This window comes from Leptodactylus fuscus, chromosome 4 (assembly GCF_031893055.1).
Source record: "Leptodactylus fuscus isolate aLepFus1 chromosome 4, aLepFus1.hap2, whole genome shotgun sequence".
NCBI lineage: Eukaryota > Metazoa > Chordata > Amphibia > Anura > Leptodactylidae > Leptodactylus > Leptodactylus fuscus.
Genome location: NC_134268.1, coordinates 158306576 through 158326498, shown reverse-complemented (window position 1 = coordinate 158326498; position 19923 = coordinate 158306576). Strand labels below are relative to the sequence as shown.

General features: G+C 38.6%; 1 protein-coding gene across 1 annotated transcript in view; it reads left to right on the top strand.

Moving 5' to 3' along the window:
- The window catches only part of ULK4 (unc-51 like kinase 4), a 511681-nt gene that overhangs the window by 172715 nt on the left and 319043 nt on the right, over positions 1–19923 (top strand). Inside the window, exons 21-25 of the mRNA XM_075271240.1 lie at positions 3542–3724; positions 8633–8760; positions 11849–11982; positions 13228–13349; positions 15562–15618. Of these exons, the coding sequence (XP_075127341.1) occupies positions 3542–3724; positions 8633–8760; positions 11849–11982; positions 13228–13349; positions 15562–15618 (624 nt within the window). The remainder of the gene's footprint in view (positions 1–3541; positions 3725–8632; positions 8761–11848; positions 11983–13227; positions 13350–15561; positions 15619–19923) is intronic.

Here is a 19923-nt window from a genome sequence, read left to right as displayed (position 1 = left end):
GCGGTGCATTCAGATAATTAATTTGGCAAAAAGGGTAAAATAGTAAAAAGTAAAACTAAAGTCTGAAGCTTCTTTAAATTATTAAATTACTGCATAATTGATGCCATCCTTGTAAATCCTGTCCACAGAATGCAAGCTGCGCCTGTATTCTGCAGTGGACAGCCATAGGAAGTGGCAATAAATTTGATAAGTGAACAATTTAAAAAATAGCTTTGTGTTATGATTCATAATTCAGTTTTGTAATCTGAAGGCCGGTTGCAGACGACCGTGCTGCATAGAGCCTGGCGTGATTTAAAAGCACGGACTGCACACGGGGATGTCTCCGTGTGCCGCCCTTGCACAAGCTGTGCTTCCACATCTCCTTTCATTAAATGAATAAGAGCCACAGAACCACGGGCTGCAAAATAGGAGAGGAATATGACTTATCCTATCTTATGCAACCCAGACTGCCAGCCCGCACACGGGACCATGGAAATCATAGTCGTGTACAAGAGAATGGATCATTATGCTGTCCTTGAAATACACAGATAGCACACCGACCCACAGCACAGTCATCTACAACTGGCCTAAGTGCCCATGTACACAACTGTGTGCATGAGCCCTACTCCACTCACGAAACTGCTCGTCTGTAATCTAACTTTAGGTATTTTATTATGTGAACCATTGCACTTACTACTCCAGACTGTTGCAAACAACACTAGGTTCACAATAGTTCTGTCTCTCTGTTGTTGGGGACTATCGGTGGACCCCAACAATGTAGAAAATGGACCGCTAAAACAGCGGTTACACATGGAGTCCAGTGGACTCTGTTGTCTATAATGGGGTTTGTCAGTTTTGAACTGTAGCCTCATTTTCAGCAGTCTCTGTGACAGAGATGTGAATGTGGCCTGACCTCAGTGCTTTCAAACAAATGCATCAAGCAGATGCTTTAAATCCTATGCAATTTATAGACAATGTGAATTTAGACTAGAAAAACTGCCTTCTTTATCACAGTGGTTGGTGACGGAGGATAATTCTGGTAAGTCTTTATAGAGCGTCTAATCTAAGTTCATGACTATTATTACTTTGCTTACATTGTGCCAGAATTTTGCCACAATTCTGTTGCCCATTGAGATATCTTATACCTATTCTCTTACCTGGGAAACTGTGCACTTTTTATGCCAAGCACCACACGTATACGTGCCAGATCACGCTCCACTTTACTCCGTGTGAATGCACCCTAAAACACTGCAAAATAATCCTAAAATAAGCAGTTCTTAAAATAAGTGATATTTTTCTGCTGTGCTAAGTTGTCTGTTTCAGGACACTGCTACATTAATCCATTTCCTAGCCTGGTAAAGATTCTGAAGTTTGACATTTATCTTTTTGCCTTCTCCTTTCATACTGAATTAATCTATCCTTTCTATTTTGGCAGCCTTTTTTGTTTTTTTTCAATCGATTAGTAATAGAACATATTCATATCTCAAATATGATAACGGTTAGGCATAATTTAAATGCACTTTTAAAGTGAGACAACCTTTTTAGTATGGGTTAAATATTAACAACTGTAAAGTTCAATGTTTATAAGTCTGTTATTAGACACTGTTCACATTCGTACAAGGGCTATTGTTTGTGCTTAATACAATTTTATTAAGTTTTATAGAATATAACATATAAAAAAAGGCATAAACCGAACATAATAAGTAAATGAACCCAAACCAAAATCCCATTCAGGAAGCGCAATAATAGTAAATATATACCTGGTTCCTTGTGGCCCTGAATCATTGAGTAGTCATCTTATGAGTACTTAGAAACTAATAATTAACGAGGACCTTTCACCGTCTGGGGAACATGCCGTTTTATATACTGGTGGAAAGCCAACAGCGCGCTGAATTCAGTGCACTGTCGGCTTTCACGATCTGTGCCCCGGGTGAAGAGCTAGCAGTGCCGGTACCGTAGTTCTTCACTGTCAGAAGGGCATTTCTGACAGTCAGTCAGGAACGCCTTTCCTCACAGCAGCCCCTATAGCACTGTACTGTGAGAGCGATAAGGAACGCCTCCTCAGTACTCATCTATAGACGAGTATTATCAGGAGGGGAGGAGGCGTTCCTCACCACTCTCACAGTACAGCGCTATAGGCGCTGCTGTGAGGAAAGGCGTTCCTGACTGACTGTCAGAAACACCCTTTTGACGGTGATTAGCTACGGTACCGGCATTGATAGCTCTTCACCTGGGGCACAGATCGTGAAAGGTGACAGTGCAGTGAATTCAGCGCAGTGGGCTTTCTAGCGGTATATAACCAACTGATGAAAAATTATCTTTAACAACAGCAACTCTATCACAGAGTCTGCTGAAAAAAGTCGGAGGTAAAAGAACATCTGATGGACCCCATTATAGTCTATGGGGTTCGCCAGTCTTCAGGTGTAATTGCTGTTTAAGTGGTCCACCCCTCTGTTGTTCATGTTCCCTGAAAGACCCAGCACTAGTGTGAACCTAGCGTCTGTAGGACTAAAGAGGACTAAGGGTGCATTCACACAGAGGAAAATGGCGCTGAATTTGGTGTGGAATCCACGTCAGATTCAGCGCTGAAAAAAAAAAGACTCCCATTGACTTCATGGGATGCTTTTTTTCAGTGCTGAATCTGATGTGGATTCCACACCAAATTCAGCGCCATTTTCCTCCATGTGAATGCACCCTAAAAGGAAAGAGAGAAGAAAAAAAAGGGATTAAGTACCTGGAGGGGCCCAGGACCACCTTTAAAATCACCAGAGTTCAGGGCAATCCTGAAACTTATCTCAGCCCTCAGGTAGAAAGAAATTTACTAGTGTTAAGACTATTGACGAAGGTTGAATACGTCCTAAAGTAATCGTTCAATGCCTAACATTTATACTAGAAGCCACAATAAATTTACAAGACTACAATCAATTTTGACATTGTCATATGCTAGAGTTCCACAATATATTAAATGGTTCTATAGCTTACTGCATGATATAGTAATAAGAGTTCATTGTCAGCACAGCATGTATATCTGCAGTGTATGGGGCCTCCTGGAATTGCTACATACTGAGCCTAACAGTAACAAATATGGTACAGCTCTGACCCGCTTCTGTCTGCAGATACATGGTATACTACTCTGACACTAAACAGTACCTCGTACAAGCAATATCTTCAATATTTCCCACATATTTGTGCTATATTCCGCATCTTTCATTGATATTTATGCATCACTTTTATTAGAAGTGTTTAGAATTATGTTGTATATATACAGGGTGAATATTTCTTTTTTTTTTTTTTTTTTTTTGTCTTGCACTTTTATCTTTTATTTTTAACACTTCTATTAATGGAAATTCCTAAATGCACTTTTCTATTCTGTGATTCCTTATCATAAAACAAAGTAATGGCTACTGGGAATGATTAAATACCTTTTATAATAGTGAGAAATGCCTGAGCGAGAGTTGGTTTTATTAATGAGAACATGAGAGAGTAGCCTTGGAGCATGACATAAGTGATGAGAGACGCTTTTAGAGAGCAGGATAACCGAACAATTTATGGTGTGTTTTAGGCTTTATGCAGAATCACTCATCACGCTCCCTCAGCCTTCCAGAGTGTCATTGAGAAAGTGGGACTTGTGTCGGTGATAAGCACATTAGTGACAGGAATAGCCAAAGTGCAACAGTACATGCTGACCATGTTTGCTACAATGTTGTCAGCTGGAATTCATCTCCAAAGGCTCACACAAGAAAAGGTAAGAAACGCTTCATAATGTCTGCTGACAGTTTCTCCAAATCTAACTTGGCACAGGACATTGTGTGAATGTTAAAGTAGATGCCGAGGTTCATGCTGTTGCTCCTTCAGAGGAATATAATCTGTGACATGCATTTCAAGGCATTTTGTGAGGGGGAAATGAAACATGAGTTTAAATTTACATATACAGACATTAAAGGATCTCCTTCGCTTTCCTTGAAAAATTTTCAAGGAACAACTCGCATCAAAACTGATACCAGGGCTGGGATAAGATGTAGATCAGCTAGGTGCCACCTGACAACAGGGATTTATTAGGCCGTTCTATTACAATGAATACATCTACAAATATTTGGTGCTCATTATGGTGTTGCTTCTTTTGTGCCACAAATAGAAGCAAGAAGTGCAGCACAAAACCCTTTTATATCACATGGGTGCCCACGGTTCGGAAACGCTGCACTAAAGCGCTGCGGGAACAACCACAGTGTGAACGCTTTGCAGTTCTTCCCGCAGAGTTTTTTTTTTTTTTTTTTTAATGTAGATTGTGAGCCCCACATTGAGCTCACAATGTACATTTTTCCCTATCAGTATGTCTTTGGAATATGGGATGGAAATCCATGCAAACACAGGGAGAACATACAAACTCCTTGCAGATGGTTTTTTGCCCTAGTTGGGATTTTAACATCAGGACTCCAGCACTGCAAGGCTACAGTGCTAACCACTGAGCCACCGTGTGGCCCACTCTTCTCGCAGAGCTTTGAACAGAAAGTTCACAGAGTTTTCCTCTGCGGACTTTCTGTTACAATTATGCCTTTGGGGTAAGCCACTGGCATTTCTGTAGATATAATTGACATGCTGTGATTTTCAAAACCGCAATGGTTTAGAAATCGCAGTGTGTCCGCGCTGCGATATTTTCCGCAAAGTGGGCATGGGATTCGCATGAATCCCATCCACTTTGAATGTACTGTACAATGCCGTGATTTTTCCCGCAGTGTTTCTGGCCCGTGGGGCCCTGGCATTATAACGTCTCCTGCAACCATAACAACATGCAATCTACCAGTGAACAGAAAGTTCTCCAAACTCCTATGATGTGTCTAAAATTATATGTGGTGCTAGCGAAAAAAGGTCCTTCGACCCAAATATACTAGTGAAAATAGATTTTGCTGCACACTGTTTTGTGATCAAAGGAATATAGAGATTTATTTTACAATATAGTTAACGCCTTTTGACACTATCCTTTCTGGCAAGCTATGCTCTTTCCCACCAAGCTATTCCCCCTTCCTGGACAAATGTGGTACAAAGCACGTACACAATTTTTTTTTTTTTTTGCTCCGATTGCACCAGAATTCTGATGCGTATTGATGAGTTACTCTCCTGCAATACGGCATTTACATTTTGTTTGGCGTGTTTCTTTTAATCATCAGTTTATGAACGTTATCCATTTACCATTACAGCTATTCATTCTTCCATTTCCATTTCCCTTGGTACATTTGCAAACGCCATATCTCCATAAGAAGGCTTGAAATATGATACAGATTTAAAATACCCATCTGAAATACCCAAGACACCATCTGCTTAATGGACAAATCTGTATAGCTCCTATTGAATCTCATTAGTACGGAGCAGAGTTCTGCCTTGGAATGTGTGATAATATCGGATACTGATTCTATAGGAATAGTCAACAAGAAGATAGAGGGGAAAAAATGAAAGATGTCAGTCCTGTTAAAGGAAGACACACTTTTATCTCTGCTCTATGGCCAGTCCTGGAAGGGGTCTACAAAACTATTGGATACTATTTAACCAGATTACTTTATTATTAACTATTTCTTTAGCTTTAATTGCTTTAGTCTTAACATTAGAATTACTTTGCCACCAATCTACCAGCTCACTTTCACTTATTTGTCATGACCATCACAATGTACATCATTTTAGTAAGTAGATAGTGTGACGTGATCTATATGCCTATATGCTATATATGCCTATATATACCTATATGATATACATGTCCAATCGTTGCACAATTTTTGTTTTGTCATTGTGCTTTATTGTAATAAAGATAAAAATAGCAAACATAAAAATCTACCCTATATGAGTCCTATAACAAGCAAGGTCCACAAAATATTTTATGTCTTTCTGTCCCGGCTTCAGCCTGTCGACATTCTTTTGCTCTTCTAGTGAGCCAGTGCATTGTATTATGCATGCAGCTGAGGTTAGAAGATATCCAATTTTTGACAGTATGAAGTTAATCCAAGGGTGTTTCTCAAACAAATGAAACGTCTAATAGAGCTAAAATATGAGTCTGGTTATTGTGCGTCACTGTGTATCATTTAAAATGATTTGTTTTTCAATTTGTCTACGTTGTATATGGAGGAAAAGAACTTTTTAGTCAGATATTACTTTTCTTGTAAGTAAGGCCATAATCTGAATTAAACTGCTTGGTCACAAACCTGTCACTTCAGTGTACACCTCAGCCATAACTCTTCCATTCACACAGGCTATAATGCATTGTGCTATTAGATTGCTTAGGAAAAACTAATAGAAAAGAAGACCATAAATTGTATTTGTATTGTTTCCAGAAAATAGATTAGAGTAGTTTTCTTGAACTTGCTGAAGATTGTACCTTCCGGTCATGCCAGACATCAAATATACTGCTTGGATATAAAGCAACATTGGACATAATGGGTTACCCTTTAAAGCCTTTATGACACCATTGGCTTTTAACCAATACATTTCTCAAAATGGTCATTAGAATTTATAGTAAATATTCTCAATGGTTAGCACTGCAAGAAAATAGGATTTTCTAGTACAGGACAGGGATTTTCAAGCTTTGTATTGATTACATATGACTAATAAATAATTTGTCTTGATTTTTTTTTATTAGCTGGTTTGGGACTACTAAACCACAAGCATACCGTTATACAGCAAGGGGTTAAGGGTCTGAAACCTCAATAACTTACTGCCACCTGTCACTGAAATCTGAAGTTAAAACTAGTGAGAATTCCACTCACCGGAGTCTGTTTCAGGCCTCCAGCTCATGTGCACTGCATCTGCTGAAGCAAGGGTTTCCTAGGCATGTACCTGATATGTTCACATGTGATAGACTCCTGAAGCAAACCACCCGGGTCATTTTTATTTTATTTCTTTCTCCATATTACAGTTACACGTCACGTAATGTCTTGGCACATGATGTGGGCACTGCTATTAGGGGTCAACTCACTCCGATAATTCAATCTTGCACTCACTCTTCACTCAGGGTGCAAATTGAGCATAAATTGCACCCCAACACAGTTCAGGCACCCCTAATACACCACCACTTATTCCTCGGCTCAGTGAAAACTGCGCTTACGTATATAGGCCATAACTCCAAAAGTCAGATACACACACACTTTATAAAGGTAATAGGTTCATGGAGCAACACAAAGAAACCTTAAATTTAACATTCTTTAACAAAGAAAAAAATAGAAAACAGCTCACCAGTCTGGATTCAAGGTGCACGATCTGATTCTCCTGACCCAGAAGGACCAATCATGGTCTACTCCCTCTTTCGGCCCGATGACTATAGCCGAAGTATTTCATTCACAATCTTAGCTGGTCACCTGATGATTTCTAACCAATCCACAACAACCTACTACTACAATGGTCACGTGACCAGGTTGTAATTTTGAATGGAGCTCCGCATTGGGAAGTAAGGCCGGTAAGGTCTTATATTTATACTTCGGTATAACAAAAACACTACATAGTTTTTTATTTTATTGTATATTATACATCTGGACTTTATGTGTATGTATATCTTGATTTGTTTTGATATTTATTTGATGCTCTACAGACTTGCAATAGTTGGTAGGATAGTATATGGTATTATATAGGTGTGGTATCCCAAAAAGGAAGTGCAATTAAAAGCAGCTGTGAATAATTACTTTATAGAATTTAAATAACCAGAGTGGTTCCATTCTTGTAGAGCAACCAACAGACTATGATTAAGAGACCTAGTGTCTTGAAATGCATCAGTCTGAGATGTAACAACTAGCGTTATTTTAACCACATTTATGTTTTTTCTTGCATTTTTCACTTGTTTGTCTATGGTCCTTGTACCATATTTTTAATATGAAGAAATAAAGTAAATTTTTAGTCGGAACAAGAGCTGCGGATCTCATCTCTTAAATTTAACAGTTTTATACCCAAAGGGTTTAGTATTATATATACAAGAGCAGATGACAAACTAACAACGTTGCAAACAGCGTTAATATAAATGGAATGAAAACAAAATAAGGGTGCGTTCACACGATGTAACGTGGAGCGTGATCTGGCACGTATACACATGCCGGCAGATTACGCGCTCAAAATGCTCCCATTAATTTCAATCTACAAAGACATACTGATAGGGAAAAAAATGTACATTGTGATCCCTATATGGGGCTCACAATCTACATGAAAAAAAAATACTTAGTAAACCGTGTTGTTATTACATTCTACTTTTAGGATATGTTCACACGTCTGAATTTGCAAATGCATGGGCCTAATCGGGAGGGAGCCTCGCGCCGCGGATGAGGCGGCTGAATCCATGGCAAGAAGGGTCATCTTGCTACTACCTGGCAGAAAAAAGAAGCGAGTGACTCCCATTGAAGTCAATGGCAGCCGGTTTTGGCAGCGGATTTTAAGGTGTATTCTGAGTCAAAATCCGCTGCCAAAAAACTCTGAATTGACCCTTAGCTAGCATTTCTGAGTAAACCATTGTATTATTTAAACCTATCTACCAAAATGTATATTGGAAATGTTTTTATTTTTAGAGTATTATCTTTTCTACTGTCTTGAAGTGTCATCGTGCTATTATGTCTTTTTCTTTTCACTTCACCCTTATGTATCCTTCACTTTGTGATTTACAATATGTTTTTTTTTTTTACTTCTTATTAAGGACTTTGTTACAAAGATAGTTCGTCTTTTGGAAAGCCCTTCAACAGCAATAAGAGCAAAAGCTTTTCTGGTCATTTTGCAAGTTTTAATTAACAACAAAGAGATGTTACTTCTCTGCTGCCAAAGCAGGTAAATCTCATTCCATTGAAAAGTTCATTTTGTTTTGGGCTTTAGTAATGCCGGTTGTTAAAATGTAAAGTCAGATATATAGCGAATTGTGTCCAGTCTATCAAACCAACATTCAGGTTTGTTAAATCTTTTTGTTTGTTATCTTCCTTTTTGTAAGACGGCACCATAAAGCCAAATAACAAGATTTTTTTTTATAGTGTTGCAAAAATATGCAAACCCATAATAAGTTTACTATATCAATCGTAATATACTAAAAGCTTTATCCATTTTGTGAAATAGTATATCTTATCATTTAAATGTTACTTGATTGAAAATGTTTAAATTACTTTCTTTAGTTTTGCTTATTTTTTATGGTAGTTTGGTCTAGAATTTAGTGTTTGATACCAAGTGCAGTATTGCAAATTGCAACACCAGAGCCATACATTGTGTATAGAGTCAGCCTGGTAATTCAAATGGCAATTGTTGTATTCTTATTTACCAACAACTATAACGATTGTGTTCACTGTATTCTGGCTCACACTTGCACCCAGTCTCTGCTTTGTGGGTTTCCGTCTTCTGCCCAAGAAACTGGACAGGAGACAGAAGCCTAGCATCAGGCGGACACTTTGCAAACCGATTCAAATGAATGGGTTTGAAAACTGACTGCCGGTTTTCCGTCTCCTGTCCAATTTCTCGGGTAGAAGACAGAATCCTGCAAAGCGGAGACCGGGCGCAGATGTGAACCCGCCCTAAGTTGTTACTGCAGTACCAAATAAATCTATGGTAGTTCATAAAGTGTATTACTAAAATAGGTTTATTGTAATTTACTTTGCTACAGTAAAGCTTTAACCCCTTTCTGCTGTGACATTTTTGGATTTTTGTTTTTGACTCCCCCTTCCTTTAGGCAAGGCCATTATTATAGACACTTTCTATATGTTTAGCTCTATGTATACATTTGCAATGCTACATTTGAATATTATGTTACATATATAATTGCATACACCATTCTACACTAAAATTCCCAGACGTTCCTTGTGATCTATTGTGTTGCGTCCGTTGTTAACAGTTGATTTGGTTATGATATGATATTGTCAAGACAGAGATGATTTTTATTTTCATAGAGCACATGGTCAGCAAGTAATATGAAAAGTCAGCACACTGTTCAGTATATATACATAGACATTCACAGCCACTGGTATCAGCAGGCTCTTTGCAAATGAACACTACACAGTTGCTAATAAGTTATAATGGAAGACTTGATTTATTAACAATATAGACCAATGGAGAAGGTAAACCACATAACATTAATGTAAGCTATGGATTATAAGAACTTTTGTATAACCTGAAATGTCTAAAAGTTTGAATTCTTTAGTAACAATGAAATATTGTGGCAGAAAGAAATTTTGAGTTACCGGACATGATGCAGCCCAGGCAGCTATTTCACACTTATACCGTAACCACTTAGCTTTCCTTTCTAACAAACCTGGCGATAAATACTCTGTTTCTGAAAACTGTCATCTATGTTCTGAGGCTTAGTGAAAAAATGCATTGACATGGTGTGAATGGATGTCCCAGTCGGTGGGTCTTGACTCTGCAGGTATAGCAATTTGATTTTAAGTAGATAATTGTGTTTCATGTTATGAAGTATCAATTGAATTATTCACAGGAACTCTTTTCTATTGTCAGCCTCTCATGAATGTAGATAAAAGGATTTTATATGTGGCCTCTGCTCTATAGAAAAAGGGAACAGTTCGTACTAAAACTGGCTTTGTGCACTAAATGAATGTGGTCTAAGCCCACAGACATTGATGGGACCAGCTAACCATCTGAATGTGTTCTAACATGGCTAGTAAGGGAGGAGTGTATAACATGTTCCATCTGTCATCGCACTGAAATACACAGTGTCAGTGCTATCCCCCTTCACATCCACAAGGAGATGAATGTGTTACACTTTCATCCACACTTGCCCAGATCCTGGATGTGCAGGAACTAGAGAATGTCCATCTTTCTTTCAGCAGGGGCTTGTGTTGGGTATCCCTGCTCTAGTCACCACATTTTTGGATCAATCAGTGCAGTTAATTTTGTTGCCTGATACACTAATTAGGCTCTCAAGTGTCAAGTGGGTGGTCTCAGACAGGAGAAAATAAGCAGGCTTCAGTCTGACACTGTCCAATCAGGCCACCCACCTTCACACCCACATATTTAGCATATCAGGCACCATAACTAACTGCATTGATTGCTTGGGAAAGGTGCGGTCTGCACCAGAATCAATGGTGCGGTGAATCATGCATATGTATGAGGGGGTTGACAGACATAGGTGCTGGCCAAATATGTAGCTGACAGCAATCTAAACTGTATGGTATGGCAAGACTGCAGCTTGTAGGATGATAGTGTGGACGTGAAATAAAATATGCAATGTCAGAATCTTGGATGTCATATTAAAGTATTGTACTATATAATTTTCACTATTCCGCTCCTTTCTTGGCATTTCATAACGACCTTTTGTCGTAAAGAATATCTTGATTTAAACCTCTTTTTTGCTTGGTAAAATGGGATTGTTCTGACTGAAGCATTTAATTAGCTTGACTTTAATGAAATATCCTCTTTTCCTATTATAACTTTTGATTCAAAGTAAAAGAAAGGAAAACCCAAGTGCCTATCTTGTAGAAATATATCATGTTTAGCTAAAATGGCTTTGAAGTTAATGAGGGCTAGCAACATTTCAGAACACATTGCTCAACCAATATCTAATGGGGTTGTTTATCAAGCAAATGGATTTAGACCTGTGAGATTTCATACGTCCTGTTGCGGAGCCGCCTTTGTACTGCAATGTAGTGTTTTCTATTTGATATAGCTATGTTTTACATCATACACCAAGCAATGGTAATGAATGTATATTGGTAATAAACATGAAAGGCTGGGATACTTAATTCTACACTATTACTGTGTTGTACCGCAGATCATTTAATGCAATGATAAATCATTCTGCTCTAGCTCAATATGTCATTCCCCTTCAAGTTTCTTCAGCTTGACTTTGGTGACATTGGAAAAATGATATATTATTCTATATTGTCACAAGGGCTAATCTTTTGCATTGACTTGTTTTCAGACTTGTGATGTACATTGAAAGAGACAGCAGAAAAACCACACCAGGAAAAGAGCAGCAAAGCGTCAACGAATACCTGTCAGTATGTCTGGACCTCCTCATCCATCACATAGTACACGAGCTGCCAGGGATTCTGGGTAATATGATAGTATCTCAAAAGATTGCACTGTATTATTTGGAGTCATTTTATTACCATGGGCAATTTGATGTTGTTACATTAAATGTATAATTGTTTTGTTATTTTGGAGGGTATATGTTTTTTAAGGCCGAGGGGTTAGATTGTCTGGATATATCATGTTTCCAAAAACCCAGGTGTCGGGGTGGATCTGTAAACTGGTCACCATAACAGATTATGTTTAGATTGTCGACACTCCATATATCTTTTTTTCCTCCATTTTTCCATGATAGTCTGGCGTAGTAGGTCCATTTTTCAACCAATGGCAAATGGAGAAGAAAAAAAGTCTGTAGGCCGATCTGTTGTACACAAGTTAAATCCTAATGGCCAGGGAATCACATTTCATTGTAAATCACCAGAAATGGGTATACAGTTTGGCTACATCTATTTTGATCCGTCGATGGTTCCTATCATATATTGTGTTGCTTTTGATTTATTGCTGTTGTTGTGATGACCATAGTGTTTTATTATGTGCTTTGGTAGCTATGGCTCAGTAGTATAAAGCTTTTTCTTTTTTTTTAAATTCAAGTATCATAGTGAAATTTTACTACCCCGTGGGTCACACTAAAGTTTAGGGCGTACTCCTGACTGAGACTTAATGACAGTATATACCATAAATGTCTGATTTCCACTTATCACAGCAATGGTTTGTTATGGAGCTGGCTGTGTTGTCCTCTGGTCTGCAAATTGTGCACCCCCAGCTGTTACCAGATATCAACAGTTTTTGAATCACCTGGTTTTGCGAAAGTTTGACCCCTTGTGATCTTGATTGCTTATTTGAACCCCCTCTCCTCTGACTCTCCCACATAATGGACTTTATTAGCAACTTTCTTGAGTATTCCTTAGATACTGCAGTCAAGACACCAAAGTACCTACATGTTTCAATGGTGCGTTATGTGCTCTCAAGAAAATGGTGACTTTGGAGGATCTGCATGAATGTGTTTTACCACATTAATACATTAACATACCATCAGACAATAAAGCCTTTGTTAAACCGTTATAAAATATTATAATATTCCTTTACCCTGTAGTAAAGAATGGAGAGACTTTTCAGCTTACAGAGCTGTTCTTGCGTATTTCTCAGATACTTGTAGGCTTGTAGATCGCCTGCCTTATTGGTTCAGTAAGGATATGTGCAGACAGACAGTTTGTTCATTTAAGCTCAGTGTGTTACCTAATCTTCACATCTTCTCAATTTTTCTTTCAGGTGATATCCTCAATTCCTTATCGAACGTGTCTGGACGTAAACATCCATCAACTGTTCAGGCTAAACAGCTGAAAATGTGCCTTCCTAATATGGCGATAATACTTCATCTTGTAACATCCCAGGTTCCGTATTATTTATGATGCTTTTGAAATCACTCTTACATGGATAAATAAATGCACAAACCTGAAAGCTTTTTTCCAGTAAATATTTCATTACATGTCAACAGGACATATTGAAACAAAGCCTTGACTGGGTGGGTTAGCTGTTCATAACCAACCTGTTTTCAGGACCAGTTGGGGCTTCGTCAGGTATCCATGGAGCAGAGGACACACTTGATGCCACTCTCCAGGGAAATTAATGTTAGTTATGGAAACCACTAAATAAGCTCCCTTCAAACATTAATAATATAAGAGATGTTAGGAAATGATAGAACTATTTAAAATAAAATGAATATGAAGATATTGTGACTGCCATACTTCTGAAGCTTGCAAATGGATACGATCCTAATGGTGTATATAGCAATTAAACCTTGTCAAGATGAGCGACCACTTGAGAAGACACCTTTCGATGTTCCAGATCAGATTTTTCCATGACCCCTTGCTTTTACTTGTATTGGTACTCTTCTTTCAAGCCATACCTATTTAAAACAATGTTTAGGCTGAAATCCCACAGACTGGTATCGTCTACTTTCACTGCAGATTTTGGTCCAGTTTCCGAAGTGGTGTGATTTCAAAAGAGATGACAAATAGTGTGTGTGTGGGGGGGGTGCATATACTTTGTCTTCCTGATAGATAAAGGTTAAGACTTGGTTTAAAAAAAAAATTGTATTTTAGGTTGAGACCACAATTTGTAGGAAAGCTACTTGTTTTTTAGTTTTGTTTTTTGTTGTTTTTTTTTAGCAAAAAACTAGTAGTATATTTAGTAGAAGCAAGAAGTCTAAATACTTCCCTTATGTTTCCCATTCCTTTTGAAACCACTTTTGGCTTTTGCAGCATAATTTGCAACAAATTACAAAAGTTTTAGGCAATGTGGCCTCAGCCTAAGGGTGCATTCACACTACTGATACGCTGCCTGATTCTGAACGTTAAAACACGTTCAGAATCAGCGCGTATAAAGCAGTTCCCATTCATTTCAATGGGAGTCGGCATACGAGCGCTCCCCATTGAAATGAATGGGCTGCTTTTTTCACTACGAGCGCTCCCATTGAAGTGAATGGGAAGTGCTCGCATGTACGGCTAGCTCTGCTCATTCTGAGCCGTACACGCGAGCACTTCCCATTCACTTCAATGGGAGCGCTCGTAGTGAAAAAAGCAGCCCATTCATTTCAATGGGGAGCGCTCGTATGCCAACTCCCATTGAAATGAATGGGAACTGCTTTATACGCGCTGATTCTGAACGTGTTTTAACGTTCAGAATCAGGCAGCGTATCAGTAGTGTGAATGCACCCTTAAAGTGTATCAAAAACTGCATGTGTGACTACAGCCTCAAGGAGAAAGTATTTTTTAAATTATTTTGTGTTGTGCTGCTCCCCTGTTATTCAGCCTAGAAGCGTATGAATAAATTTAAAGTGTTTTTGCCACCTGGGGGGAGTATATTTCATTGTATATAGTGGGATGTAGAATAAGGGGGTTATTTGTTCTGTGATTGTCTATGAAAAAAAATAAAGACAAAGACTACAATCCAACCCTTTTTAAAAAAGATCCTTCAATTTTTTTTTCTAATTCAGAACAAATACGTACATCAGCAAAACAAGGTTGAATATAGTGATGATATGCGTTTCATACACATCCGCTATTCATTCTTCATTTGTAACAGGTGGCCAGACCCCAATACCTGTGAATATTATCAGTAATATTGGTAGCACACACTAATCGTCATTACAGTAACAGCACGGCTGTCCTGCCTATTATAATACATACTTGTATTTAAAATAATAATAATACTAATACCGATAATAATAATAATAATAATAATTATAAAATACAAAAATCTGGAGTATATTTTTTGGTTGTGTTGTACCCTTGCTAACCCTCCTAGAAATGTACATAAATAGACAACTGGGCAGTGGCTTTTTTATTTTTGCCACAGGGTGGGGGGTAATTTCATTGTATTTGGTGAGGTGTATAATGAGATCATTTTTTATTTTGTAATTGTCTATAAAATAAAGGGTAAAAAAAAATATGCACTGGATTTTATTCTGTGTGCTTGTTAATTATCAGTAGTATTAGCAAAATGAGCATAGCTAAGACCAGAGTGGATAGGCATCTGTTTTGTTGATTTCATATACTTTATGCCATTTATTAATATCTATTTTATCAATATTATTTTTCACAGGTATTCCGTCCCCAAGTGATCACTGATGAATTTATCTACAGCTATGGCACATTATTAGTAAGTGCGCTTCTTAATATGCTCCTATAGAATTGTGGATACTCTATATTCTCTCCGGGCTCATTAATGAGGAAACAATTTGCATACTGTATACCTTATTCCAGTCTGAATTACCGTATATACTCGCGTATAAGCCACGTTTCTCAGCACAGTTTTTGTGCTGAAAAAGCTCCCCTCGGCTTATACTCAAATCAGGTTTTTTTTTTTTTTTTTTTTTTTTTGTTTTTTTTTTTTGGGGGGGGGGGGGGAGAGGGGGTTATGATCAGCCGCAATAGTAATGTATGGAATCTCCCATAAAATAGTGGGGAAAAAAAGGAAGCTTTAAAAAAAATGATAAAAAAAATAAAAATAAATGTTCTAAATCACTCCTTTCCCTAGAACACATATAAAAGTAGAAAATGACTGTGAAACACATACGGTATCCCTGTGTTTGAGAGTGCCCGGTCTACTGAATATAGGGTATCTTCAGTGCTCCTGTTCCGTCGGGAAGGGGTTAATAGGAGCACTGCAGATACCCTATATTCAGCCAGACTGAATTCCAAGTGGGGGGAAAAACCCCAGTCCTCAAGCTCAGGGAAGGGGCAGACAGACAACCAAAACACCCCCTCCCCTTTCCCAGCACACAGCAACTACTGCACCCAAAAACTCTGACCATTATAATTTTTGAAATTTTCCAGTAGCTGGTGCATTCCCCCCCCTCCCCCTCGGCTTATACTCGAGTCAATAAGTTTTCCCAGTTTTTTGTTGTAAAATTAGGGTTCTCGGCTTATATTCGGGTCGGCTTATACTTGAGTATATACGGTACATTCCCTATGGGAGGCCAGGTTTTATCCACACTAACACTGTAATCATAAATTTCCTATGGAATCGGCATGCTGCTGTTTTTTTTTTTGTGTAATTTTCTGCTTATCTGCTGCAAAACCAACAACAGCCATATGACTGTGGATTTTCACTACTTCATGGAAGTTAGTGGTAAAAATCCACCATGAGGCTAGCCCCCCCCCCTTCCCAACCTTAGCATAAACCTCGTGGCAAAATCCACAGTGTTTTACATTAACTTTAAACGGAAAATAATCTGCAGCAAAATGCTGTAATACGAAAAGCGATTGCGTATTTGCAAATTACAGCACATCAAATATGCCCATGGAAATGCTGGTGATTTTTGTATAGGAATAATGGAAACAGAAAGTCTGCAGAGGAAAATTCTGCAGGCTTACTGTTTAAAGTGCTATGGGAAAAACGCAATGCATTTCGCCGTAGCTCTTCCCGTAGCTGTGGCTCACTATGTGAGGCCTTAGATTGACACAGTATCCACATGACTTTCACCCCATAGCTGCAGAATCACCAAATTCATTTGCGAACAGGTAGTGGAGATGAGAACATATGACTGCAAGTGCGAAGAATATTATTTTGTCCTTTCCAGTTATCGGATGTCATCCTTCTACTGGGCCTTCTAGGAATTGTAGTCAAGGGGGTGTTTCTTAATAATGGTGAGGGTTTTAACTTTGGGCAAGTCTCATGTTTGAAATGGTTCACACTAGAACAAACTAAGAATTTCTAGGCACAGGCAAATTGATCAGTAAAAAACCTGATATATGAATATACAGTACCTACTTATATTAGAGAGTCCTTGTCAGTGACAGCACATGGACAGTGAAAACTGCCATGTGAAAAGGCCATTATTTGCAGCAAATATTGTTTGGCTTTGCTAATAAGAATATGCAGCAAGATTGTACATTATCATATGTGGATATGTTGTCACCTATGCCATGTACCTATTATTTCTCAAGTGTTAATATAATGAAAATGATGTGAAGGTGGACATTTTCTATAAGTGATTTGTGTTAATACATACTGTACCATAGCAGGAAAAAGTACAAATTGACAATTTATAGACAATACATTTTATGTAATGATGAGCTGCTAAAAATAACTGGTGTGTCACACTTAGAATAACACATCGAACATGATGCTTATGCTGTCATTTAGAGAAAACTGCTATTACTTAGAAACAGAATGGGATTGTGATTAGTTGATTTCTTCATACTTTTGCATTGCAATATACTGTATCCGTTATTTAGTGGCAATATAAGTAACATGTAATGAGGTAAAGAGAGGTTTGCATCCGTACTCTAGTCATCCAATGGCCTACAACATATGATGGAAATCTAAGCCTGTGTTTTCCAACCTTTTCGGTCTCAGGGCACCTCTGTAAAGGAAAGAAAATCCCTACCAAGTAATTCTTACCAAAAGACAAAAAAAAACACCCTAAAGATACAGAAAATGTTGCCCTGGTGGGTTCCTGTCGCATCCTTGGGTGCCACGGCACCCCTGCTATAATTCGCTGATCTAGGCAGTAGTACTTTGCAGAGCCTACTTCATCTACATTATGTTTTTATTTAACATGAACCGCACATAAAAAACATGTTAGTGTCATATATTGATCATAAGTCCAGACTGGACTTTCAGTCAGGGAGTAGGAAATAAATCTGGCCATACACATTACATGATTGTTGGCTACACTACACATGATTTTGGATTTTGAACTTCTAACCATCTAAAGTGTATAGGGGACATCTAATAGGTTATGGGGCCTCCTGATTCTCATACAATAGCAGAATAGGGGGTAGATGAGGAATTGGCAGTCAGATTTCAGCTACCTGATCACTTTGTTCTTTGGAACATCAGCCACTGCCAGAGGCGTCTGTGACTTTCTCCCCTATACCTCTTAAGCAGGTTTCACACTAGTGTCAGTGTCCGACAGCTAGTGTCCGATGCTAATATCCGCGGAAGATTTTAGCATCGGATACTAGCTGTGTCCGTTTGCAATTTGTATGATTTTAAATGGGACACCATGTAGTGTCCGTGGGTGTCCTTAAGTGTCTGTTTACAAAGGTGTCCGATTTTTGAAGCGGACATCAAAATCTTACTTGTAATATAATATTACAAGAAAAACCACATACAAAAAGCTTAGAATAGAAAGATAAAAAGTAGGAGTCATAACAAGAAAGACTTCAGGATCATTTAGGTCTCTTACATGGAATGCTGTACGCTGGTCTTGATTATATATGGGAGGAAGCAGTCGATCACTTACAGTACTGTCCAATGCTATCAGAGTCTCCTACATGGGATGGGAGTTGTTCTCCAACATGGAGCTCACCACGAACAGTATATTTTTGTCCCCCACCACCTGTATTGGGCCGAGGGGGCTCCTCAGGACAGAGCTGGCCCTTCTAACCAACCTGCCAAGTCTATTTCTGTTCCTGGCTGGTATGCTACTCCCCCAGCAGCCCACTCTAAAGAAGATGGCTGATGCTACTACAGAGTTGAAAAAGGCCCAAAGAAGTACCCCTCGGACTCTGTGGCCCTCAGCCTCCTGAGCAGGTAGAGCCTGCTACCTGCTCAGGAGGCTGAAGGCCTTCGTAGTCCAAGGAGAGTCTTTATGGGGATTGGATGAGATAGCAGTCACCCAAGCGATTATTTAGCTCACAGCTATCCTTATTTCAGTGGCCAACTTCATAGTTTAACAGGCTCAGTATGCATGAAGTAAATTGATATGAATCTGAATCACTGGTGTTTGCCATTGTTATAAGGTTAGGAACAGATATAGTCCTATCAAAATAGGTTACATTGCAAAAACTTCAAATTTAAAGTGGAAACACTAAAAATGTGATTAAGGAGAAAAGGCTCAAATGCTAAGAGAAAACCCTTGTGAATGGAAATCAGCATTTCGTAGCACTATGGCATGACACACAGTAGTGATAGATTCAAACTAGGAAGGAGTGAATATTACCACTGAACTGCATGGCCGCACACATGGTTTTTAGGTGCTAGGTCCCAGTTAAGTAAGTATGGTGGGTAAATGGGCAGCACACAGCTGGGGACCTAGAGGATCGTGCCACCCTGATGTCACCCCTACTCTACTCCCCGTTTAGGCAGCTACTTTTTAAAACTGCAATGTAATGGACCATTCCCAAGCATGCTGTTTCATTTGAATATTAACACCGTATCGCTTCTTATAGTTGTTAGTCTACAGGAAGCAGCTCTGTATTATTATAGCAACTAAACAGCTCTTTTTGGCATCAGGCAGATCTTTGTATTATGCTAAATTATGGGCATGGCTAGATAAATTATAAGTTATGCTGAAAACAGTCTGCTGGGAATCCTTAGATTGTTAATTCTGCAAATGTGTAAACTTTTTTGTACCATTTCTGTTGTTTTGATATTTTTGCACATTGGGTACAGTAGGGTTAGGAAAAAAAATCTACACAAGTATACTCCCCAATTAGTAGATAGCAGGGCACC